Here is a 27,761-nt window from a genome sequence, read left to right on the forward strand (position 1 = left end):
AAGCATTTTACTAGCGGAATATTATTGGGGGAGTTAACCGTATAATCTTTAGCAATAAACCTACTTGGCAGGTGATGAATTAAGTATTTGTAATAGGGGGAAAAATAATGGACATAGAAGAACAAGTTCTGAAACAGAACTAGGGTTTTAGATTTTGACGGAGCTGAAGAAAAAAACAAAAAAGCAACAATTCACCACATCCTGTGCATGACCACAAGTGTTTTAAGTTATGGAATAAGTAGATCTGAAAAACTGCCTGGTCCTCCTCAGAGTGAGAACTTTTTTTTTTTTTTTTATAGCCGCTCACTTTTTAATTTAAAGTGCTCCTAATGGGTGTCCATTCTGACCCCTGTCCACCGCCGAAACTGCAATGGGCATGTGAGCATTAAAACTGGACCATGGAGCATAGGAGAAGGTGGCATGGTCTGATAAGTCAAGTTTTCTTTTACATTGGGGATGGCCGGGTCCGTTTGTGTGGCTCACCTGGGGAAGTGATGGCGCCAGAATGCGCTATGAGAAGAAGGAAAGCTAGTAGAGGTAATGTTCTACTCTGGGTCATGTTCTGCTGGGCAACCTTGGGTCCTGGCATTTATGTGAATGTTACTTTGACATGTACCACCTTCCTAAACATTGTTGCAGACCAAGTACACCACTTCATGGCCACAGTATTCCTTAATGGCAGTGGTCTCTTCTTGCATTATATTGGGCTGTTACCATTAGCTGTTATTTGTGATTTATATATGGAGACAGCAGGGGACACAAGAATAATGTGTCCTAAACTTAAAAAAATCTATATACAAATGTATACATGAATACAGTAAAATGTAAAAAAAGTAAAAACAATTTTAGAAAAACCCTGCTTAAAGTGCACACCTCCCCTAACCCACACCCACCAATTTTAGACATTCTGGGTGAACGCGTTCTGAGTGGACGTCAGGTGCTCATTCATTAATACATTCCTGTAAGGTAGAATGTACGCTACGCCAAACATGTATAATACCCCCGAGCACCAATTTTAGTTTGTTCTCTTCTGGTCCTTTCTGTTTTTGCGTCTTTTCTAAATAATTTCTGTACTTTGGTGCTGCGTCTAAAGCGAAGGGAGGGAGATACAGTACACTTAAAGCTAAACATATTTGACATTGCTATGTGTGGGAGAACTAGAGGATTCATTTTTGGGGTAAATATTATTTCTTGAACAAACCACTTTAAAACATAGCATGAAAAAATAAGGGACAAATGTATTGATTTCTACGTAAAAACCTAGTGGAACGGACATAAACTGAAGCCAAAAAATACCTTTAAAAACAGTGGTATTGCAAAGGAAATGATACTTTCCGTTCGTCTGTTCCTCTGACGGAACAGATGAACGGGAGGCAAACGCTGACGTGAACAGGCCCTGATCTGTTACTCTTAACTGTTTTTAGATCAAAATAACGGATAACAACGGAAATTAATGGCCTCATGCACATGACCATGTTTTTGCGGCCGCAATTCGAATTGCGATCCCATTCATTTCTATGGGCCCATGCATATGACCGTGGTTTCCACGGTCCGTGCATTGCTGGAGAGCCTGGACTTCAAAGGGATGAGAAATGTCCTATATGGGCCGCATTTGGCAGTCCGGACTCATTGAAATGAATGTACATGGCTCGTGATTGACACGTCGCAGCGGTCCGAGCCGCAAGCCATGGGCCGTGCACACGACTACATTCGTGTGCATGAGGCCTATGGGATTTTTAATTGCATCCATTCGCGTCAGTAATGTTGGTCATCTGGTTTTTTTGATGGAGCTTAAAGTACGGAATCCAGCACTTTTTCCTCCATTCAAAAAAACAACTGATGCCTAATGGATGGGTTATTCTGTTATTTTGATACCCTCCGAGATACTGATTATACAATGCAAGTGTGAACTTAGGGTATGTGCACACACACTAATTACGTCCGTAATTGACGGACGTATTTCGGCCGCAAGTCCCGGACCGAACACAGTGCAGGGAGCCGGGCTCCTAGCATCATACTTATGTACAATGCTAGGAGTCCCTGCCTCGCTGCAAGACAACTGTCCTGTACTGAAAACATGATTACAGTACGGGACAGTTGTCCTGCAGCGAGGCAGGGACTCCTAGCATCGTACATAAGTATGATGCTAGGAGCCCGGCTCCCTGCACTGTGTTCGGTCCGGGACTTGCGGCCGAAATACGTCCGTCAATTACGGACGTAATTAGTGTGTGTGCACATACCCTTAGCCCTAAATGCACATAATTTGCCTTAGTTTTTTGTTTTGGACTGTACATTTTTATGTAATGGTCGGTTTTGAACTGCTCAATACATTGTACTGTATATATCTATGTTTATTAATGCTGGAAATCTTATATGGTAATCTCCGGTATATAAATGTGTGAGTAACATGGCAAGTGTAAATAGCTTTGTAGACTGGTATAGTCTGTTCGAGCTGCCACATCGGATCTCTGTAGGGCACTGCATTTGGCACTTTCCAATCAAGATAAATCCCTCATCTGTAAAATAAAAAGCCTGAAAGCCCTCTTGAAACTCAAACATAAGTGAAAAAGGGACTCGCCTTCTGCCTAAGGCCCCTTTTAGAGAGCTGAAAATACAGCATGTGATGTGACGGGCAGTTCCTGCCAACATGCCACATAATGGATGGTTATCAGAGGATAATGGGCTTCTTGTAATGGGTTCATTGTGTGGTGTCGGCTGCTGAAATTTCCAGAAGTTATCAAAGAATGTGCTTTGTTCGCAGTACATTGATTTCTCTTTTATTTCTGTTTTGATGGACAAGACATCAGTCAGCGGGTGCTTTTCACTGACCCTCATAGGTATGTCCGGCAATCACCCTAAAGACTGGGCGCTCTCATCATGCTCACATGGGTAGATTTTGTTTTTTTGCTTTTTTTTTTTATAAACTGTTTGTTCATTTTTAGGGTTTGACTTAAAGCATGGAAATCGTTAAAATCACTTAAAAAAGAAACCTTTATTTTATAATGTTCAAAAATATCTAAAGCCGGAATAATTGATATTTTTCTGTTGTGTTCACCAAAATTGAATTACTGATTATAATATGCAGACGTTATGTCAGGTAGATGTACAGTGCCTACAAAAAGTATCCATGCCCGCTGGACTTGTCCTATTGTGGAACATCATTCACACAGTGTACTTAAAGGGGATCTGTCAGCTCTCCTGAAATGTCTGTTTTAGTAAATGCTTGTATTTCCCATAATTGAAAGAATAAGCTAACATTCAGAAAACTTCTGACGTGTCATAGTGACATATCAGAAGATTTGATCGGTGGGGTCCAAGCACTCAGACCCCCACTGATCGCTAAAATGAAGCTGCAGAAGCGCTCGGGTGAGCGCTGTGCCGCATAGTTTCTGGTCTTCTTGGGAAGCCGAGCTAAAGGTGTACGGACTCAATAGAAAGTCTGTGGGCCCATACACAGACTTCTCGGCTTTCCGAGAAAAGCTGATCAGAAACAAAACACCCGAGCACTTCAGCCGTTAGATATTGATCACCTATCCTTAGGATAGGTCATCAATATCAAATCAATGAAAGTCCGACTCTTAGCACCCAGCGGATTATCTGACTGAAGGGACCACGGTGGCCTCTTCATAGCTTACCAGGCACAGTACACATTCGTAGCAGTACTGGTCCCATTTAAGTGATGCAAACCTTGGGCACGGCCACTATGAAGTGTTAAACATTGACAAGACTGCAGCATTCGTCGCCACAGTCCCTTCAATCAGCTGATAGGCGGGCGGAGCCAGAAGTCAGACCCCACAAATCTGATATGGATGGGCTAAGGATAGGCAATCAATATAAAATGCCCTAAGAACCCCTTTAACAATTTTGTTTTTAATCTATTAGTTTTATTTTTAGTATCCACAAATAGTAGGAAGATAAATACTCAGCGGAATACAGTAGCAGCAAAGTGGGTGTAATTTTAACAATTGTCATCCACATGCTGCGGAAAAATTTAGTCCAGAAATGTACCTGCAGTGCGTCATTTTAGTTCCGTAGCATGTTGATTATTGCTGTCAGAATTTATCCGATTTCTTTTGTTTTTCTGATGTACTGTGTGATTTGCTGCGGAAACGCTTCAGAATTTCTTACAGGGGTGGAAATGACATCACAGAAAAAAGAAATATCACCATCACACAGCCCTTGAAAAAAAAAAAACACAGCAAAAATCCATACTTTTTCGGAGTAAAAACCATGTGAAATGGTGCGGATTTTATGCAGCGAATTGTCTCTAGTTGATGCGTAAATGCTGCTGAAATTTTCTGCAGCAAATCAGTTACGTGTGGACAAAAATGTGTTCAACAATAGAAAAAGGTAGGTACAGAGAGTGAGTTGTGCAGGCAACAACTGTTTTGCGGTAAAACGCTTTCTCAATCCTGAAACAATCTGGTGGCGTCGGCACACTTCTCTTAGGGCTTGTCCGCACATAACAGAATTGCTGCGTTTTTTTACTGCAGAAAATGGGGATTTTGCTACGTTTTTTTTCAAGGCTGGGAGATGGTAAGATCTCCTGAAAAACGCAGCAATTAAGTCCACTTTCCACAGCAGGAATTGACATGTTACAGAACGATAAATATGCACCGCAGGTGAATTTTGGGATGGAAATTTTACGCAGCGTGTGGATGAGATTTGTTAAAGCTCACGCAGCAGAATACAGTAGTAGCAAAGTGGGTATTTTCCTTCCACAACTCCGGACGGAAAATCACAGCAATTCCGTTACATGTGGACAAGCCCTGAATCGTTCACCTAATCAGTGTCTTGACAACAACTAATACACAAAAACAAGGGTAGTCGTATTGGAAAACAAGTTGTCTTTAACCCCTTAACGCACCATGACGTAACTGTACGTCAAGGTGAGCAGTAAGTTCGCGCACCTTGACGTACAGTAACGTCAGTGCTTTGACAGTTAATCGCCGCGCGGCGCTACACCGCAGCGGCGGTTAACTGTGCAGGGTATCAGCCCTGCTCTCCCCGTTGCCGATCAGCGGCCTGTCGCCGCTGATATCGGCAGTTAACCCCTTAATTGCGGCGCACGATTTTGAACGCCACAATTAAGGTCTTTAGCGCCGATCGGCAGCCCCCATGTGAAATCACGGGGGCTGGCGATGGTACCCATGGCAACCGGACGCCAGACAATGGCTTCCGGGTTGCCATGTACAGAAGCCTATGAGGACCACCCGGAGGGTGGTCGTCGTAGGCTTCCTGTCAGTGTGACAGTTACGTCACAATGACAGTTGGAATGCATTACACTACGTGTGTAGTGTAATGTATTCCAGCAGCGATCAGAGCTGCAAGTCTAAGTGTCCTCTAGTGGGACAAGTAAAAAAAAGGATAAAAATGTTTTAAAAAAACTGTAAAAATAAAAGTTATAAGTGACATAAACAAGAACTGCTTTTTTTTCCTATTATAAGTCTTTTATTATAGGAAAAAAAATGAATACGTAAAAAAAAGTACACATATTTGGTATCACCGCGTTCGTAACGACCCCAACTATAATATTATTTTTCCCGCACGGTTAACACCGCAAAAAAATAAACGAAAAACAATGCCAGAATCACTATTTTTTGGTCACCACCCCTCCCAAAATATACAATAAAAAGTGATCAAAAAGTCGCATGTACGCCAAAATAGTACCGATACAAACTACAACCCGTCCCGCAAAAAACAAGCCCTTACACAGCTTTTTTGACTGAAAAATAAAAAAGTTATGGCTCTTAGAATATGGTGACACAGAAAATACATTATTTTCTAAATAAGTTATTTTATTGCGCAAACGCTGCAAAACATAAAAAAACGTATATACATATGGTATCGCCGTAATCGTACCGACCCGCAGAATAAAGTATAATAGTCATTTATAGCCCAGGGTAAACGCCGTCAAAAATAAATAAAAATCATTGTCAGAATTGATGGTTTTTGGTCACCTGGCTTGCCGAAAAATTGAATAAAAAGTGATCAACAAAATCGCATGTACCCCAAAATGGTACCAATAAAAACTACAGCTCGTCCCGCAAAAAATATGCCCTCACACCACTCTATTGACAGAAAAATAAAAAAGTAGTGGCTCTCGGAAAGCGGGGAGGAAAAACGAAAAAGCAAAACATGAATCAGTTCGTAAAGGGTTAATTACTTTCGAATGAAAAAACATTTATGACCACATGTGGGGTATAGCCGTACTTGGGAGAAATTGCTTTACAAATGTTGGGGTGCATTTTCTCCTTTATCCTTTGTGAAATTGAAAAAAATCAACATTTTAGTGGAAATAATGTTGATATTAATTTTCACGCCCTATTTCTAATAAATTCTGCAAAAGACGTGTGGGGCCTAAATGCTCACTATACCCCTAGATACCTTAAGTGGTGTAGTTTCCCAAATGGGGTTACTTTTGGGGGGCTTCCACTGTTTCGGTCTCAGGGGCTTTGCAAATTCGACATGACACCCAAACTATTCCAGCTAAATTTGAGCTCCAAAAGCCAAATAGCGCTCCTTCCCTTCTAAGCCCCGGTGTGGGTCCAAACAGCAGTTTATTACCACATATGGGGTATTTACGTAATCAGGAGAAATTGTTTTACAAATGTTGCGGTGCTTATTCTCCTTTATTCTTTGTAAAAATTAAAAATGGCTACCTTTTTTCAGAAAAAAAGTAGATTTTTACCTTTACAGACTAATTCCAATGAATTCAGCAAAACAACTGCGGGGTCAAAATGCTAACTTTACCCCTAGAAAAATGCCCTGAGGAGTGTAGCTTCCAAAATGGGGTCACTATTGGGGGGTTTCCACGGTTTTCATCCCTCCAGTGCATTGCAAACGCGACACGGCACTGAAAACTATTCCAGCAAAATCAGAAATCCAAAATCCAAATGGTGCTCCTTCTCTTCTGAGGCCTGCTGTGGGTCCAAACAGCAGTTTATTACCACATATGGGGTATTGCTATAATCGGAAGAAATTGCTTTACATATGTTGGGGTGTTTTTTCTACTTTATTCCTTGTAAAAATTTAACATTTCTAAGTTTTTTCACAAAAAAAGTAGATTTTCACCTTCACATACTAATTCAAATAAATTTAGCAAAAAAACTGTATGTTCAAAATGCTAACTATACCCATAGATAAATTCATTGAGCGGTATAGTTTCCAAAATTGGGTCACTTTTGGGGGGTTTCCACTGTTTTGGCAGCACAAGACCTCCTCAAACCTGACATGGTACCTAAAATATATTCTAAAAAAAGGGGGCCCAAAATCCACTAAGTGCTCCTTTGCTTCTGAGGCCTGTGTTTCAGTCCATTATCACACTAGGGCCACATGTGGGATATTTCTAAAAACTGCAGAATCTGGGCAATAAATATTGAGTTGCATTTCTTGGGTAAAACCTTCTGCGGTACATAAAAAATGTATTAGAAATGAATGTTTGAAGAAAAAAAATGAAATTTGTAAATTTCACCTCTACTTTGCTTTAATTCCTGTGAAACGCCTAAAGGGCTAAAACACTTTGTGAATGCTGTTTTGAATACTTTGATGGGTGCAGTTTTCAAAATGGGGTGACTTCTGGGGACTTTCTAATATATAAGGCCCTCAAAGCCATTTCAGAACTGAACTGGTCCCTGAAAAAATAGCCTTTTGAAATTTTCTTAAAAATATGAGAAATTGCGGCTAAAGTTCTAAGCCTTGTAACGTCCTAGAAAAATAAAAGAATGTTCAAAAGACGACGCAAACATAAAGGAGACATATGGGAAATATAAACTAGTAAGTATTTTGTGTGGTATTACTATCTGTTTTACAAGTAAATACATTAAAATTTAGAAAAATGCTAATTTTTGCTAATTTTCTCTAAATCTTGGCGTTTCTTACAAATAAATATTGAATTTAACGACACAATTTTTTCAGTATCATAAAGTACAACATGTCACGAGAAAACAATCCCAGAATCGCTTGGATAGGTAAAAGCATTCTGGAGTTATTACCACATAAAGTGACACATGTCAGATTTGCAAAAATGGGGCTGGTCCTCAAGGCCAAAACAGGCTTAGACACTAAGGGGTTAAAGTCACAATTCTCTCACAGACCTCAGGTTTTCCACCAGGATTTCCTAGTTTTTAGCAGCATTAATTTACCCTAATTTTACCCTCTACCTTCACTAGCCTTCCAAGCCCTGTTGCTTAGACTGGCTGATTGTGTAAGTGTATGGACGTAGTTCATCCACTGGCTGTGTGCAAGAGCCGCCGAAGATGGAAGGTAAGGGATATATATATGCAGCCAGGGACCTTACTGGAAAAAGCAGCAAAAACTATTTAAAACAAGCAGCTGTGCGTGCCTGGGAGTGTATATTGGTTTCAAGTGTGCAGTGTCTTAAGTGTGACTTAAGATTCAGTGACTTTAGATTAAGTAACTTTAGAAGATGTTGTTGTTTGGGGTGTTTAGTGTATCCCCCCCCCCCAACAACGATATATGGATTGTTTAATCCCCTTTAGACACCATGAACTCCATTTCTGCCAATGCTACCTGGTGTACATCCTGTGCCATGTATGCTCTCCTTGAACAGCCGTTTGAGGGACTATATTGCTGTGCAGGGTGTGTGAGAATTGTCCATTTGGAAGCCCAGATTCTGAAAATATGGAGAGGAGTTTGCTGCTCACTGGGGCAGATGCAGGGGGGATGGTAGCATGGAGGTTGAGGCAGCTAGCTGTGTAACAGAAGGCGGGGTAGAGGACAGCGTATCAGGGAGACTGGTCCTGTTCTGGAACACCCCAACAGGTTTTCCAAGTTGGCGAATGACTGGGACCTCAGGGGTGGCACTGCTGTAGCTAGACTAGATACCTCCTCTAGCAACCAGGGGAATGTCTGCTCCAGTAAGGAGGGGAATGGGAACATAGGGAATGATAAGCAGGTCCTGGCAGTAGGAGACTTTACTATTAGGGGAACAGAAAGGGCAATCTGTCACAAAGACCGGAAAAACCGAACAGTTTGCGGTCTTCCTGGTGCTCGGGTTCGGCATATCACGGATTTGGTTGACAGATTATTGGGAGGGGCTGGTGAAGACCCAGCGGTCATAGTGCACTTTGGCAAAAATGACAAACGTAGAGGTAGGTGGAAGGTCCTAAAATGTGATTTCAGGGACTTGGGTAATAAGCTGAGGGCAAGGACCTCAAATGTAGTATTTTCAGAAATACTGCCTGTACCACGTGCGACACAAGAGACAGCGGAAGATTAGGGAGGTGAATAAGTGGATAAACAATAGGTGTAGGAAGGAGGGGTTTGGCTTCTGGCAGAACTGGGCCGACTTCTCTGTAGGCTATAGACTGGTAGGGATGGGCTGCTCCTAATTGTGGAGGGTGCAGCTGTGTTGGGGGAAAAGATGGCTAGAAGGTTGGAGGAGTGCTTAAACTAGGGAATGGGGCGGGGCAGCGTAGCTAATGAGCTGGTGCTGAGAAATGAATATGGGTGCGGAATAGGGGAATGGGTTAGAGCAGTTAATAGGAATAAGAAAAAAAAAGTGGCACGGATAAACATATAAAGTGCATGTACACTTATGCCATTAACCTCAATAACAAGATTGAGGAATTAGAGCTGAGAATGCTGGAGGAGAATTGTGACATAGTGGGGATAAGTGAGACATGGCTGGATGATCGCTATGACTAGGCTGTTAATTTTCAGGGTTAGTCTGTTTAGAATTGATCGTACTAATAAGAAAGCGTGAGGGATTTGCTTATATGTAAAATCCTGCCTAAAACCCATCCTGCCTAAAACCCATCCTGCGTGATATCATCTTTGAGGGAATGATCATGTGGAGTCCCTATGGGTGGAAATACGGGGAGGGAGAAAGAATAATAAAATACTGATAGGGGTTTGTTATAAGTCTCCAAGTATAATGGAAGAAGCAGGAAATCTACTAATAAGGCAAATAGATGAGGCAGCAAACCATAATCCAGTCATTACTGTGGGGGACTTAGACCCCGATATAAACTGGGAGGCAGAAATCTGCAGGTACAACAATGGAAACAGGTTTTTGACAATAATTAAGAACAATTAACTTTTACAACTGGTGCAAGACCCAAAAAGAGGGGTGTCCCTTCTAGACTTAAATGTAATCAATAGGATAGACTGGCTATCAAAAGTACATGTTGGGGGGTCATCTAGGTAATCGTGACCACAACATAATAAGTTTTCATGTATTCTTTTAAAAAGATGTTTGGTAGAGTACCTACGAAAACACTAAACTTCAGGAAGGCCAATTTTCATGGGCTAAGGGAAGACCCTTAATGGCATAAACTGGGACAATGTCCTCAAAAATAAAAATACACAAACTAAATGGGACATTTTTAAATGCCTCTTAAATAGGTCCTGTAAAAAAAATATGCCTTATGGGAATAAACAAGCTAGAAACAGGATGAAACCGATGTGGTTAAATAAAACAAGGGGGGCAATAAATGCTAAAAAGAAAGCGTTAAAGCTACTAAAGCAAGACGGTAGTGACGTGGCATTTAAATAATTATAAAGAAAAAAAAATTGTGTAAAAGACAAAGGCAGCAAAGATTGAAATGGAATGAAACTTGTCAAAGAAAATAGAAATAACTCAAAAATATTTTTCAAGTACATAAATAATAAAAAAATGAAATAAAATTGTTCGCGCTCTCAAAAATAATCTGGGTATAATGGTGGAGGAGGAGGAGTATTTCATGTGTAAATACAGTAGACGACATATTTAGGGATAAAGTAAATTCTCCATTAAACGTCTTCTGCGTAACCCAGCAAGAAGTTCAGCTCCGCCTTACAAACCCTAAAATAGACCAATCACCAGGTTCGGATTGTATACACCCCCACTTCTTCCTCAGGAATTAAGTACCGTTATAGATAGGCCCTTATTTCTGATCTTTAAGGATTCTATCGTGACTGGGTCTATTCCACAGGACTGGGCATAGCAAATGTGCCCATATTAAAAAAGGGGTCAAAAAGTGAGCCCGGAAACTATAAACCTGTAAGTTTAACCTCCATTGTGGGTAAAGTATTTGTGGGTTTTCTAAGAGATTCTATTCTCGAGTATCTCAATACAAATAAACTGTTAACGCAGCATCAGCATGGGTTTATGAGGGATCGGTCCTGTTAAACCAATTTGATTAGCTTCTATGAGGAGGTAAGTTCTAAACTGGACCTGGATACGGCTGTGGATGTGGTGGATCTAGACTTTTCAAAGGGGTTTGATACTGTGCCGCATAAAAGGCTGGTTTATAAAATGAAAATGCTGAGGGAAAATGTGTAATTGGGTTAACAACTGGCTCAGTGATAGAAAACAGAGGGTGGTTATTAATGGTACATCCTCCGAGTGGGTTGTAGTTACCAGTGGGGTTGCACAGGGGTCATTATTGGGCCCTCTTCTTTTTAATATGTTTGTAAGCCCTCTACAAGGTAATTTATAGAGTATAATTTCAGTATTTGCAGATAGTACTAAGCTCTGTAAAGTAATCAACACAGAGGAGGATAATGTAATATTACAGAGGGATTTGGGGAAACTGGAGGTTTGGTCAGAGAAATGGCAAATTATGTTTAACGTGGATAAATGTAAGGTTGTGCACTTGGGCCGAGGAAACAGATTTTACAATAATGCATTGTGTTAAAACACTGGGTAAAAATACTACTGAAAAAGATTTGGGGATATTGGTGGACAGTACATTTACCTTTAGCAACCAGTGCCAGGCAGCTGCTGCCAAGGCAAATAAAATTATGGGATGCATCAAAGAGACATAGATGCTCATGACTGGAACATAGTTTTGCCGCTATGCAAAATACTAGTCAGACCACATATGGAATATTATATACAATTTTGGGCACCTGTGTATAAGAAGGACATGGCTGAACTAGAATGGGTGCAAAGAAGGGCGACCAAGGTAATTAAGGGAATGGGCGGATTGCAATGCCAAGAAAAGTTCTCAAACTTGGGGCTATTTAGTTAAGAAAAAAAGACCGCTTTTAGGGGCGATCTAATTACAATGTACAAATAATATAACTGGACAGTACAGCGATATTTTGAATTCTCTTTTTACACCTAGGCCTGTAACAAGGACAAGGGGGCATCCTCTATATCCAGAGCAGAAAAGGTTTCACCACCATCACAGACTGGGATTCTTTACTGTGAGGGCAGTGAGACTATGGATGCTATAGGATGTTGTGGTTGATTCTTTGAACAAGATTAAGAAGGGCCTTGATGCCTTTCTTGAAAAATATAATATTACAGGTTATGAGTACTAGATTCTGGAGCTGGGACATAGATCCAGGAATTTATTCTGATCTCCATATTTGGAGTCGGGGAGGAATTTTTCCCCTAATGTTTTCCCTTCCTCTGGATTAACACGGTAGGATTATAGGTTGGATTTGATGGACCGGTGTCTTTTTTTTTTTTTTCAACCTTATCAACTATGTAACTCTTATCAAGTATGTAACTATATATTCATTCAAAGAAGAGCGGCACTTTGTTCTGGCAGAGAAGCAGGTGCACGTCTCAGAACCTCGACCTCCACTCCTTTATTCAATAAAACAATTTTTAAAGGAAGAGGCAGGACTCCATGCTGGATCAAGGGTTTATTCACCCATAGTAATGCAACGTTTCAGCTCCCATCTTGGGTCTTTCTCAAGCAATTCAATAGTGTGCACAACAAAATTTAAATAGGGCCCAGAGTACAACCAAATTATTTAAACCCAATTAATACAAAGTGCAGCGGAAAGTGCATTTGCATGTCATAATTCATCTAAAATTTCAATTCAAATACATAATACATCTCATACAGCGGATACAGATATAATTAATTAATATATAATCACATCTGTTTGTCAATATCTCACCCATCAAGGGTCCATATGTCATTCGTTGTTTTAAAAGAATGCACCACATTCCGGCATCTAAAGAATACAACTGCGCACGTCTGAACACAGGTAAACTCCCAACAGTCCCACTAGTACACCAGTGTGCATGGTCTGTAAACCATCTATTGCTGGTATATTAGAAAAGTACAACAGAAAAGGGACCTATATTTACTACGAAAGCACAAAAAGCAAAGGCCATGCTCACTTGATACAAGGGCAGGTTCAAACAACACTTCCCAACAGGATGCAGACAAGCCACAATTGCTATATAAGGGGAGATCCCACAGGTGCCAAATACTGATAAACAGTCACTCTCACACCTACCATTCATGAGGGGGGTGGCTTCTTAATATTAACACTACACACAAATAAGGCCTCTACAAGTATGCCAGTCGCCAGTACATGTTAGAAAAGTCCATACAGTGCGTAGTGCGCATGACCTTGGGACTCTAAAGCGTCCATAGTTATCGCAGCCATATTAAGGAAGGGCAACCTGTGCCCCATCTCATAATAGAATTCATTTATTATTTGTGCTTATAGGATTAAGAGTTTACAATAGGTCTGGTTGATTATGACCTAAATCAAAATTACGATTAATTGAACATGTAACCTCGATTACGATTAATAAACAATTTTTCGACTACACTGCTTTTTGCATGCCACGCCCACTATTTGCATGCCACGTCATTTAATTAATATAGATCCCAAGCTTGCTGTATACTACTGTATATAATATACCCCCTGACACTGTTCTTCATACAGTACAATGTCCCTATAGCTGCACCCATACAGTATAATGTCCCTATAGCTGCTCATATAGTATAATGTCCCTATAGCTGCCCCATATTGTATAATGTCCCTATAGCTGCCCCATGTAGTATAATGTCCCTATAGCTGCCCCTTACACAGTATAATGCCCTCATACAACCCTAGTAGTGCCTAATAAAAATATTAAATACATACTCGCCTAACCCTGTTCCAATGACGAGTGGAGAAGATCCCTCTGCTGCTCCGGACTGTGTATCGTGGCGCATAGTTTCAGGTTCCGCTGGACTTCTGCCATATTTCGGGCATCCTATTGGACCATGGTGCCCTCAATGCCCACCCTATTTATTTTGTGTTTAGCCTCAATGCCCACGTGCCACAGCGAGTGGACAGTGCACACCCCATAGGTATATACAGGGATGATGGTTATATACAGGGATGATGGTTGACTGGTATGTGCAGGGATAATGTCGGTTACATACAGGGATGATGGCGGACTGGTATATACAGGTATGATGGAGGTCCCTGTATATAACCCCATCATCCCTGTATATTACCCCCATCATTCCTGTATACAGGGATGATTGTAATATACAGGGATGATGGGAGTCCCTGTCATTTATAGGGACCCCCATCATCCCTGTATATAACCCCATCATCCGTGTGTATACCATTGGTACGGAAATTAAGGCTAAACAAGAAATAAATGGGGCAGGCATTGAGGACCCCTTGGCCCTATAAGCTTCCTGAAATGCTGTAATATGGGAGAAGTGCAATTGACTCTGAATACATTCGTGCAGAGCCGATCATAGCTCCGCACGGACAGACAAGAGGCAGTGAAGTCATCGCACCTTTCTGCACTGAGCCGTGAGTGGCCAGCGTTATACAGTGAATAGTAGAGCAGGGAACTGACCTTTCCCTGCTCTACTATAGGATTCAACTGTATCTGTGTCCTGAGCATGCAGATACAGTTGACACCGGAAGAAAAAACAATGTGCAACATTATCTGCGCAGAATTTCGGTTCTCTGAATTTTTCAATTAATTGCCCTGCCCTAGTTTAGAAGTTATATTCCAAAATGGAGGGCATCATAGCAAAGTTCCCATAGGATAAATGTTTCCCACCGGTGTAAATACCTGTGCCGAGTAGACCGGTCCCTTTGGCAACCCAATACATCACTCTTCATGACGTGCACATAGCCTACCATGATAGTGTAAGCATGTGGGACTTCAGGTCATAACATCCTGGTGTGCTGGCTTTGTAGCCATACTCAGAAATTTTAACAGCCTCCAAAAAAGCAGCTCCCCAAATTTAATCATGTTATGTCTGCCAAACAGAAAAAATGACAATGTATGACTGCTGGGTATACGAGACATATGTATTATGTGTCAAATGGCAACAATTGCCATTGTTTTGACTTCTAGTATAGAATTACAAAAAACAACAAATAAATAATTCTTGGGTTCCTGTAAGGTGTCTTCACAGAAACATCAGAAAATGTATTTTGTTTGCCAACGTTACATGTAATATATTTTAGGTTTAATGGACCATGAACAATTGTCGAGTCACCTAAGTGCTTTACATAACATGATTCCTATTGTCTATCAGTTTGCGTGTCTACATTTGGCAACCTTGATGGATATGAACAGAAGAAAATAGCAGTAGAAAATTAACGGCACAGATCGAGGCAAAAGTGGGAATGTACTTTTTTTTCTTTCAACTTTCCCTTTTCCTTTTGTTTACACTTATGCACAGTACATTAATTTTGATATTTAAACAAAAGTTCACAGAAATACAAACCATTAACTGACATAAAAATGTCTCGTCTTGGCGTCTGACCTACGTGGGGGGGGGGGAAATGTTTTTATCGAGTTTTCAGATAAAGTGTCGATACAAGTAAATGCAACTTAGCGTCTCTTTCAATACAAAAGATGGTAACTGCGGAACGTAGAAGACATAGGTGGTTATCACACAGGTGTAGAAATAGCGTAACTGTAACTGATTGGTTGTAATAAACCGAGTCAAGAAAAAAAAAAAGAATGACAGACCCAGAGAGGATGGTGGGGTGAAAGGGGGCGGTAGAAATGGGCAACTAGTTAAAATATACTTTGTCTAAATGGCGTATGTATAGCTCGGTGAATCAGGAACCGGCAGTGGGAATACTGGTGTGAAAAATGGTGAGGCCTCTCAAGTAGAGGATGTGTAGGTTAACCAGGGAACCCCTATTTTTATAAAGGACTTCATGGTGCCCCATGAGACTGCAGTCTGTAGTATTGCATTCTGACTCTAACCTCAGAATAGCGAAGGGCGGGTTGTTTCCAGGAGCTAGCAATCGCCTGTTTTGCGGCTAAAAATAAGAAGCGGATTAGAGTCCGCTTAGCACGACATGTCCCCTCAATATCTTTATGAAGAAGGACTTCCCAAGGACATTTGGCCAAGTCATGGCCCGTAACAATCAGGAATGTACTTTCACTCTAATATGACTCATTGAAAAAAAATCATTTTCCCCTGAGAGATATTTCACAACTTTCTAATTTAATGGTTCCCCAGTTTTTGTACATCAAAAATCTTTAAAGATAACTGTCCTACTGTAAGTACCGCACTGTGTGTTTGTTAAATGCTTATTCCTATCACTGCCAACACTTTCTGATTAGGGAGGTCTGACTGCTGGGACCCTCACTGATCCTGAAATTGAAGGCGCTGTACAGTGGCCACCAGCTGTGAACAGAAATGCAGCACAGTCTCAATAACCTGAATGAAGCTGTGCGCGGTCAGCTGCAACGCAGGTGGCCAGTGGAAAACTAGTGCTGTGGCCCCTTTGCTCCCAGGATTAGTAGTGGTACCGGCTGTTGGACCCCCACAGATCAGAAAGTAATGGCATGGGGTGTCCTCAGGGCCAGATTTATCTATATGCACAGTAGTCCTTTGTCTTGAGGTGACCCTGAGGGGAAGAGTACCTGCTGAAGGCTAAAATTTACATATATCATGTGTAAATAATGTAATGTTAAATAGTCACTCTGCTGTGGAAATAAGAGGAGGCACCCAGGTATTGTGAAAACTTCTCGGCAATGTTCTGATTTATTTTGTAGGAGCAGAAAAACATTTTAAACCCATACATGATTATAGGTGTGTCCTACTTGATGGGAGGAGTCTAAGGCCCTGTTCACATGGAGGATTTTGCAGGCAGAAAATTATCTGTCTCAATATTTCTTAAGGAATTTTGAGGAAGATTTTGACCTTCCTACACCATCTTAAAGAGGCTCTGTCACCACATTATAAGTGCCCTGTCTCCTATATAACGAGATCGGCGCTGTAATGTAGGTGACAGTAATGCTTTTTATTTAAAAAAACGATCTTTTTTCACAAAGTTAGGAGCGATTTAAGTTTATGCTAATGAGCTTTCTTAATGCCCAAGTGGGCGTACTTTTACTTTCGACCAAGTGGGCGTTGTATAGAGGAGTGCATGACGCTGACCAATCGGCATCATGCACTCCTCTCCATTCATTTACACTGCACTAGCGATATAGATATATCGCTATGTGCAGCCTCATACACAAGCCCTAACATTACTACAGTGTCCTGATAATGAATACACATGAAATCCAGCCTGGACGTCATGTGTACTCAGAATCCTGACACTTCTGAATCTTTTTTGTGAGATTCCAGCAACGGATACGAAATCTCGCGAGATCTCGGACCTAAACGATATTTGTTTTCACTTGCCGGAATCTCACAAAAAAAGATTCAGAAGTGTCAGGATTCTGAGTACACATGACGTCCAGGCTGGATTTCATGTGTATTCATTATCAGGACACTGTAGTAATGTTAGGGCTTGTGTATGAGGCTGCACATAGCGATATAACTATATCGCTAGTGCAGTGTAAATGAACGGAGAGGAGTGCATGATGCTGATTGGTCAGCGTCATGCACTCCTCTGTACAACGCCCACTTGGTCGAAAGTAAAAGTACACCCACTTGGGCATTAAGAAAGCTCATTAGCATAAACTTAAATCGCTCCTAACGTTGTGAAAACAGATCGTTTTTTTAAATAAAAAGCATTACGGTCACCTACATTACAGCGCCCATCTCCTTATATAGGAGATAGGGCACTTATAATGTGGTGACAGTCTCTTTAAGGCGTTTTTTCACCCGTGACCATTGAGCGCAGCAGGCAAATAAAAGCTGCGAAAAACACTTTTTCTGCTTCTTATTGATTTCAATGGGAGGGCAGAGGCAGAACCGCGGCAAGAAAGAACATGACGCTTTTTTTCCTGCGAGTGGAAAAAACAACCTCCGCCTCCCATTTTTTGTTCTGATTTTGACGCGGTTCACACGTTAAAAAACAGTGTGAACTGGGCCTAAGGTGGCAGACAATCTGTGCCTACTGGATCCAGAGATATAAATCCGATACAAAGTATTTGTCAGATTGATTTAATAATTGTCCTACTGACCACTACTATGTTGAACTTTAGGAACTAAGGATAGGAGAGGGACCCGTTCGGAAACCTTTGCCTAGTACAAAAAGCCTGTCCCACAACTATTTAGATGTCAATTTCCCTCTAGCTTTTCATAACAAAACTGTAAAACCATGTGGAAGGAGTGTTTGATGTGATATGCAGCCCCACATGCAGTTAGCCCACAATACTTACCTATAAAATGCATTCGGAAAGTCTTCAGACCCTTTCAATTTTTTTCACGTTTTATGTTGAGGCCTTGTGCTCCATCTTTCGGCACTCAATCCCCCATAATGACAAAGTAAAAACAGAATGTTAGTTCTTTACTAAGTTATTGAAAAGTTGAAGCCCCTTTGGCAGTGATAACAGCCTCCAGTCTTCTTGGGTAAGATGCCACAAGGTTTTCACACCTGGACTTGGGGGGTTTTCTGCCATTCCTCTCTGCAGATCTTCTCAAACTCTGTCAGGTTGGATGGGGACCGTCGGTGGACAGCCATTTTCAGGTCTCTCCGGAGATGTTCGATTGGGTTCAAGTCAGGCCTCTGGCTGGGCCACTCAAGGACATTCACAGAGTTGCCCCTAAGCTGCTCCTGTGTGGTATCGGCTGTGTGCTTAGGGTCATTGTCTTGTTGGAAGGTGAACCTTCAGCCCAGTCTGAGGACCAGAGCACTCTGGATCAGGTTTTCATTAAGAATATCTCTGTACTTTGCTCTATTCAACTTTCCCTCAACCCTGACCAGTCTCCCTGTCCCAGCCGCTGAAAAACAACCCCATAGCATGATTCTTTTTTTATTTTAGCACAAGTCCTCAACATAACAAAATGTGAAAAAAGTGAAAGGGTCTGAAGACTTTCCAAATGCACTGTATATTCCCACAAGTTATTAGTGATCATGTTCTCGTCCATCCTTTTTTGCAGGCAGATCAATGAGAATGAAGACTCTTGAGTAGTTACTGCTGCGCTCCTATGAATTATAAGAATACAATAAGACTGCATTAAAATAACAGGGTATTTAAAGAAAATATTTGATAAAATGCTCTCATATTTGTATATCGTTTCTTCTTGTCTTTTAGGTTCCCAAATGAAATCCAATCAGGTCTACTAGAAGTTATATCTCCATCACCCAATTTTTACCCAGATTTCTCACGGCTACGAGAATCTTTTGGAGACCCCAGAGAACGTGTGAGGTATCCTGAAGGCTATATTTATATTTTAACATTCATTCCCAGGAATTGCCAGTTAGGTTAAGAAAAAATATTCTATTCCACTGGCACAGGAGGCATCGTGGAATGAAAGATAATGATAATTTTGGCTCCAGTTTTGTAACGTGAAGCAAATTCAGTAACCCTGACCTCTAAATGCCGCTCCAGAGCGTTGCAGAAGTCACAAAAACATATTTGTGTCACATGGAGATTACAAATGACTTTGTTCTTCATTCCGGTGTTAAGCTTACCATCAAGGAGTGTAATGTCCCTGGCTCATTGCTTCTAACAGAAATCATTAATGGACATTTGGCTTGTTACTTGAAAGTACTAGTGCCTGTTATTTTACCTTCTCTATTTATAAATGTTATGCTATTCTTTTAACTAGGTGTCTTCAATAGCAAAGTTTGGCCTGTTAAGGGTTACTTTTGCAAATTTAATCCATATCCTTCCTCTGTAAACTAAAAGCGGTGCAGGTTTGGGTTGAAACATGATATAGAAGTCAATACTTGTGGCTTGATCTTACATGCTATTGTCATTGGCTGCTTCCACTTTGGTTACAGTGTCTGTTGTTCGTATGAGGTGGTCTGAAATCCAGATCCTTCCTCTTTAGAGGTTCAACCTATTACTTTGCCCTTTTCCCGTCCTTTATACTGCAGCTCTGTTTGTTCAGATTGGCAGCTGTGTATTCGCACAAGCCCCCCAAAAAGTCAGTGCATAGAACTCTGATTATAACCTACTGGCAACTAAACCAACTGTGAGAAAAGTAAAATATGATTTCCAGGTAATTGTCACAAATATATAGAGTGTATTCTTAAAGTTAAGCTCCAGCTTAAAGGATTATATATATTCTCCGGGGAATTCAGTGTGATCATGTATTTATTAAATGGTCGTCCTTGGCTTTAGTAGGATGCATTTCTCCTAGGCAGCTTCCTCCGGCGATAACCGCTGATCATCGCCATGGGCTTCAGGAGACGGACCCCTGAGATCAGCTCAGTATTAGAGGAGCTGCCTAGCTTTCCCAGGTGAACAGCCCATCACCTTTAATATCTTTATAGCCATAAATTAGTTTGCTGTTGTGGCAGCTGCCTGATGCTAAATTTGCCATCCTCCATTATTATTATTATTTTGAATAATTCTCCTAATGTCAATGCCTTTATATCTTCCACATAAAACTATAGTACTATAAATGGCTTTTAACTGTTGCATTTGTATCCACTGTGTAGTTATGTGTAACTAAAAGTGCAATTCCTAAAGTTATACTTATTTTTTTCCTAATGTTGTTTTTTTCTATTTTTCATTACGCGCTTGGCAGTTCTCCTTACGGCAACTATAATAAGCATTTTGTAATGTGTTTTTCAGTTTGGTAAACAGTCTCGCTCATTTCTTGTTTCTTTCTGGTGCTCACTTTATTGCTTACAAACCACTGACTTGTGGGTCCTGCCAGCACTGCAGGAGTCATCCACAACCTGCGATGCGCTCTGATTAATTAGAAGTAAATAACATAATCGTTAGACGCTCGTTCCAGACACTAAATATAGAAGCTGTAATAGTCAGCAGCGCGGAAATATCCATCAAAGTAATTATCTTACACAGTTCATCCTACCGAACTTCCCACTTGAACATTAATGTAAATCACTGTTTGTTTTGCAGGTGGAGGACGAAACAAAATCTGGATTATTGTTTCTTAATGATGTATGCTCAGTCAAAGGGCACTTACTATGTGCAGGTATGTGTAAATAAGAAGAAAATCTAAATTTATGCGACAGGATAGGCATCACTAATAAGTTATTTAGCATAAATTTGTTTAGTATATTTTGTTTATTAAAGAGATTGTCCACTACTGGACAACTGATGACCTATCCAACGGATAGGTCATCAGTACATGATCCGTGGGGGTCCGACAAGCGGACCCCGCACCGTTAAGCCGTTCCAGCTGCCTCCGAGCACCGGACGTACATGCCGGAAGCAGTTGGCTCCGGCCACTGAATAGCGGCCGAGCTGCAGTATAGGCTGAGTTCACACATCGTGGAATTGTTGATGCAAATTTTATCCTTTGCAAAGGTAGAGATCTGCTTCAAATCGGCAACAAGATGCGGGACTTATCAACTCAGTCTTACAGAAATCTTTTCAGACCTTATCATTTGGCAAGGGGTGGCCACACTTTTGAATAAGACTGTGTGTGTGTGTGTATATATACAAGTCCTTCTCCATGAATTAGAATATCATCAAAAAGTTAATTTATTTCGGTAATTCAATTCAAAAAGTGAAACTCCTATATTCTATAGATTCATTACACACACAGTGATTTATATCCAGCATTTTTTTCTTTTAATGCTGATGATTATGGCGAACAGTTAATGAAAACCCAAAATTTAGTGTCTCAGAAAATGAGAATATTAAATAAACCGAATTTCAAAGATGATTTTTAATATTGAAATGTTGGCCTACTGAAAAGTATGTACAGTATATGCACTCAGTACTTGGCCGGGGCTCCGACTCTGCATGAATTACTGCATCAATGCGGCGTGGCATGGAGGCGATCAGCCTGTGGCACTGCTGAGGTGTTATCAATGCGGCGTGGCATGGAGGCGATCAGCCTGTGGCACTGCTGAGGTGTTATGGAAGCCCAGGTTGCTTTGATAGCGGCCTTCAGCTCGTCTGCATTGTTGGGTCTGGTGTCTCTCATCTTCCTCTTGACAATACTCCATAGATTCTCTATGGGGTTTAGGTCAGGCGAGTTTCCTGGCCAGTCCAGCGCAGTGATACTGTGGTTATTAAACCAGGTATTGGCACTTTTGGCAGTGTGGGCAGGTGCCAAGTCCTGCTGGAAAATGAAATCGGCATCTCCATAAAGCTTGTCAGCAGAGGGAGGCATAAAGTGCTCGAAAATTTCCTGGTAGACGCTGCGCTGACTCTGGACTTGATATAACGCAGTGGACCAACACTGTTGCTCATTGGTCCAAAGTCCTGTTTTCAGATGAAAGTAAATTTTGCATTTCATTGGGAAATCAAGGTCCCAGAGTCTGGAGGAAGAGTGGAGAGGCATCAATCCAAGTTGCTTGCGGTCCAGTGTGAAGTTTCCACAGTCAGTAATGGTTTGGGGAGACATGTCATCTGCTGGTGTTGCTCCACTGTGTTTTCAGTAGGCCAACATTTCAGTATTAAAAGTAATCTTTTAAATTGTGCTTATATAATATTGGCATTTTCTGAGACACTAAATTTTGGGTTTTCATTATCTGTTATCCATAATAATCAACATCAAAAGAAAAAAATGCTGGAAATAGGTCACTCTGTGTGTAATGAATCTATGTAATATGAGTTTCACTTTTTGAATTGAATTACCGAAATTAACTTTTTGATATTCTAATCCATTGAGGACTAGTGCTTTTTATATATAGATATAATATATATATATATATATATATATATATTATAATATTTATCTAATATATATCTAATTTTGGTTTTTACCAGGGAGGTTGCCTTAAGATTAGGAGACCTGTAACCTCATGTACGCTTCAGGCTAGCCTATCATGTTATCCCTTTCAGCTTTGCTGATTGGCTTAGAAAGGTAGTCGAGTATATGGCGTGCTATTCTCCAGTCTCCCACTGGACATTTCAGGGGGCTCATTCTAATTTCGTTTTTTAGTTTCCCTTAAAGATAATAGCTCTAGCACAAGATAGCTGTTTAGATATTTGGTTCGTTCTTTTGCCACTAATAATGTCTTATTCTTACTTGCTTAGTTTTTACTTTGCTTTTTATCTATGTCTGCTGATTTTGTAGAGCGCTTTTAAACTAGCCCACATCATAAATGAGCGGCTAAGTTCACAATTGCGCTGTGTAATCTGTTACTCTGATCCGTTTTCATATCCGAATAAGGATAAAAATGGATCTGTTAAAAATCCCATTAAAATCAAAATAACTGATGCAAACGGATTAAAATTCATTTGTAGCCATTTTACATTGACACCAATAATAAAAATAACCCATCCATTAGACAAGTTTTTTTTAACTTGGAAATAGGTTAGTGCAGAGTGCAGTACTTAACGGATGGGAACAGACGCTAATGGATGCAATTAAAAATCCCATTTATTTAAATGGGTTTTTTAACGGATCAGTTTTTATTCATTATTCTGATCTAAAACGGATCAGAGTAACGTGTATATATACTTACACATGCACAGATACACAGACCCATATATACCCACACAGGCACACATATGCACAGTAGAGATAATGTAGTATGTGTTGACTGCAGGCCTATGTAACATCACACACACACACACACACACACACACACACACACACACACACACGAACACACGCACACACACACACACACACGAACATACACACGCACACACACACACTGGAACATACACACGCACACACACACACTGGAACATACACACACACACACTGGAACATACACACACACACTGGAACATACATACACACACACACACACACACACTGGAACATACATACACACACACTGGAACATACACACACACACACTGGAACATACACACACACACACTGGAACATACACACACACACTGGAACATACACACACACACTGGAACATATACACACAGAGACATATGGACACAAATTGGCACTTACCATCTCTCCTTGCTGCACAGGTTTCTTGCAGGATGGGCTGGAGGCGGAGCTTCCTCCTCTGCACTTGCGGTCTCTGCTTCCTCCATGTGTGTAACGAGGAGCAGAGCTCAAACTGCCTGCCCAGTGTCGCTGCCTACATGTAGGGAGGCTGCAGCGCCTTGTGCACTCGCACAGGTCGCACACCCCTAAGGCCAGCCCTGCTTCCACTGATGTATAATGACTGCTGCACGTACTGTGTATTATTATTGTTACAATGTTGCTGATCATTGCACTTTTTTCCTTCCATCCTGGCAGCTGGAGGATGATATTGTGGCCAAACCCAACTATCTCAGCACAATGAAGAACTTTGCCCTTCAGCAGCCCTCCGAGGAGTGGATGATTCTTGAATTCTCACAACTTGGCTTCATCGGTAAGTTTTCCGCAGTTTATTTTTCCAGTACAACTATGTTGGCTCTTCCCTTTTAAAATGAATGATGAAAGTTTAGACATCTCCATATAATATTGGGCAGTCTCCATGGGTTAAGTGTCATGTGTTAAGGTAGAATGAGATATATTTGTTAGAAAGCCATATCATCTCAAAATAATCCACACCAACGGCAATGCTATGCAGAGCCAGCTGCCTAAAGTTACAGCTTTTCCTGAAACAAAGAAAAAAAAATTGATATGCAGAATAAATCTATTCCAGAGCATCAGCTGCATTCAAAATGTGTCATCAAGTCTTGAACATCAAATAAACCAAGATATTGTGGATTAAGGAGGCAAATTACCATGAAATCAGACATTCAGTTTTAGTTAGTACATTGTTATAAACAGATTAACTAATACATATTAAGGCCAGTATGTTCCTTTTATACTTTTCTATACTTTAAAGTGAACCTGTCACTATACAACCTACATAAGAACAAGTGGTCTTAAATACTGTCCCCTCAATTGTCTTCCACCCAACGTGAGACACAATATTCCTGATAAGCCTATGTTGTCTAAGCTTTAGCCGGTCTGTTAGTCCATGAACGGACTGACATAAAAAACGGAGTATGGATGGTGCCATATACTAGTCCTTCTCAATGAATTAGAATATCATCAAAACTTTAATTTATTTCAGTAATTCAATTCAAAAAGTGAAACTCATGTATTATATCGATTCTTTACACACGGAGTGATCTATTTCCAGCATTTTTTTTCTTTTACTGTTGATGATTATGGATAACAGATAATGAAAACCCAAAATTGTGTCTCAGAAAATTAGAATATATAAGCCCAATTTCAAAAATGATTTTTAATACCGAAATATTGGCCTACTGAAAAGTATGTACAGTATATGCCCTCAATACTTGGTCGGGGCTCCTTTTCCATGAATTACTGCATCAATGCGGCGTGGCATGAAGGCATCAGCCTGTGGCACTGCTGAGGTGTTATCAATGCGGCATGCCATGGAGGCGATCAGCCTGTGGCACTGCTGAGGTGTGATCAATGCGGCGTGGCATGGAGGCGATCAGCCTGTGGCACTGCTGAGGTGTTATGGAAGCCCAGGTTGCTTTGATAGCGGCCTTCAGCTCGTCTGCATTGTTGGGTCTGGTGTCTCATCCTCCTCTTGACAATACCCTATAGATTCTCTATGGGGTTTAGGTCAGGTGAGTTTGCTGGCCGATCAAGCGCAGTAATACTGTGGTTATTATACCAGGTATTGGTACATTTGGCAGTGTGGGCAGGTGCCAAGTCCTGCTGGAAAATGAAATCTGCATCTCCATAAAGCTTGTCAGCAGAGGCCAGCATGAAGTGCTCGAAAATTTCCTGGTAGACGCTGCGCTGACTCTGGACTTGATATAACACAGTGGACCACCACTGGGTCCAAAGTCCTGTTGATGCAGTAATTCATGGAAAAGGAGCCCCGACCAAGTATTGAGGGCATATACTGTACAGACTTTTCAGTAGGCCCAACATTTCGGTATTAAAAATCATTTATGAAATTGGGCTTATATAATATTCAAATTTTCTGAGACAATAAATTTTTGGTTTTCATTAACTGTTAGCCATAATCAAAAACATTAAAATAAAAAAATGCTGGAAATAGATCCCTCTGTGTGTAATGAATCTATATAATATGAGTTTCACTTTTTGAATTGAATTACTGAAATAAATTAACTTTTTGATTATATTCTAATTCATTGAGCAGGACTAGTATGTTCACAGAAAAATCTTACTATACTTGCTTGAATGAGTTTGAGTAGATGGAGTTTAGACCTTTAGCTTAAAGGGTTTGTCCACTTTGGACAATCCTTTTTTTATTAGAAGGGTCTGACAATGAGCTGGTCAAGAGCTGTCTGGCTGCTGGACCCCAAGGTATCGTTCATTAACTGTGGGAGAATGTGGCCGCAAGTGTTCAATTGCCCTGCTGCGCCTCTACAGGAGGAATGAGGCATTGCACAGTAAGCACGTAAAGATGGTCGCTTCTTAATAGCCTTTCCATTCTTGGACCACTAAACCTGGCATACACATGTAACAGCCTCAAGATATTTATATTAATGAGGTTGTAGAATTTTTGTCAGTGAAGCTCAATTACCTCAGCATGTCCAGTACTCCGTTTCTAATATAGTTATATTTAAAATTTGCTCCATGAGTGCTAATCTTGTGGGTGTAATATGAGGCATTGTTATTTCCATACAGACTGGAATTATGTATGTACCTATCCTGTCCATAGAAGCACCTGCATATAAACACTTAAAAGATAAATGGTCCTCCTCCCTTAAGCCAGTCCACTCTTGTTGGAAGCCGCAGTGCCAGAGATCAGCATTTCCTCTCTCAAATTGTTCCTTGAACACCCAAGTACTCCTCTGATCTCTAGCTTCTATGGGTTCCACTATTCGGCATCTGTTTAATGGATCTGTCACCCATAGGCTGTAATGGTATCCGTTTCACGGATACGTCATGGAAGACTTTTAATAAAGGCCATGACGTATACGTTAAACATTGTTTTTTTTTTTTATAGTATCCATAAAGTAAACTAGATACATATTGTACTTTATCATTTTAATATCCAATGTTCACGCTCTCTGTTTAACCCTTTCAAGATCGGGGGTGTTTTGGGCCTTCGTTAATTTTGTAGGTCTTATTTATGTAAAAATGATCAGAAACTACAATTTCATGCTCCGTTTTTACCCCTTCCCGATGTGGCCACTTTTGACCTTCCTGACAGAGCCTCTTTTTTCAAATCTGACACGTTTCACTTTATGTGGTAATAACTTCGGAATGCTTTTACCTATCCAAGCGATTCTGAGATTTTTCTCGCGACATATTGGATTTTATGTTACTGGCAAAATTTGCTTCATACATTCAGTATTTAATTGCAAAAAACACCAAAATTTTATCGAAAAATTGCAAAAAATTATAATTGTACTAAATTTAAATGTATCGGCTTATAAGACAGGCAGTTATACCACACAAAGTAGTTGCTAATGAACATCCCCCATATGTCTACTTTAGATTGGCATCATTTTACTTTTCTTCTTGCTTAGAACCTTAGCAGCAATTTCTCACATTTTCAAGAAAATTTGAAAAGGCTATTTTTTCAGGGACCAGTTCAGTTGTGAAATGGCTTTTAGGGCCTTATTATTAGAAACCCCCAATAAGTCATTTTAAAAACTGCACCCCTCAAAGTATTCAAAGCAGAATTTCGAAAGTTTCTTAATTCTTCAGGAGTTTCACAAGAATTAAACAAAGTGGAGGTGAAATTTACAAATTTCATTATTTTTTTTGCAGAAATTCATTTTTAATCCATTTTTTTGTAACACAGAAGGTTTCACCAGAGAAACGCAACTCAATATTTATTGC

At 40.5% G+C, this 27,761-nt stretch overlaps 1 protein-coding gene across 1 annotated transcript in view; it reads left to right on the plus strand.

Annotated features, from left to right (window-relative positions):
• MGAT4B (alpha-1,3-mannosyl-glycoprotein 4-beta-N-acetylglucosaminyltransferase B) overlaps nt 1-27,761 on the plus strand; it is a 337,495-nt gene that overhangs the window by 221,271 nt on the left and 88,463 nt on the right. The window contains exons 6-8 of the mRNA XM_075856199.1: nt 19,175-19,288; nt 20,957-21,032; nt 24,228-24,342. Of these exons, the coding sequence (XP_075712314.1) occupies nt 19,175-19,288; nt 20,957-21,032; nt 24,228-24,342 (305 nt within the window). The remainder of the gene's footprint in view (nt 1-19,174; nt 19,289-20,956; nt 21,033-24,227; nt 24,343-27,761) is intronic.

This window comes from Rhinoderma darwinii, chromosome 3 (genome assembly GCF_050947455.1).
Source record: "Rhinoderma darwinii isolate aRhiDar2 chromosome 3, aRhiDar2.hap1, whole genome shotgun sequence".
In the NCBI taxonomy this organism is placed as follows: domain Eukaryota; kingdom Metazoa; phylum Chordata; class Amphibia; order Anura; family Rhinodermatidae; genus Rhinoderma; species Rhinoderma darwinii.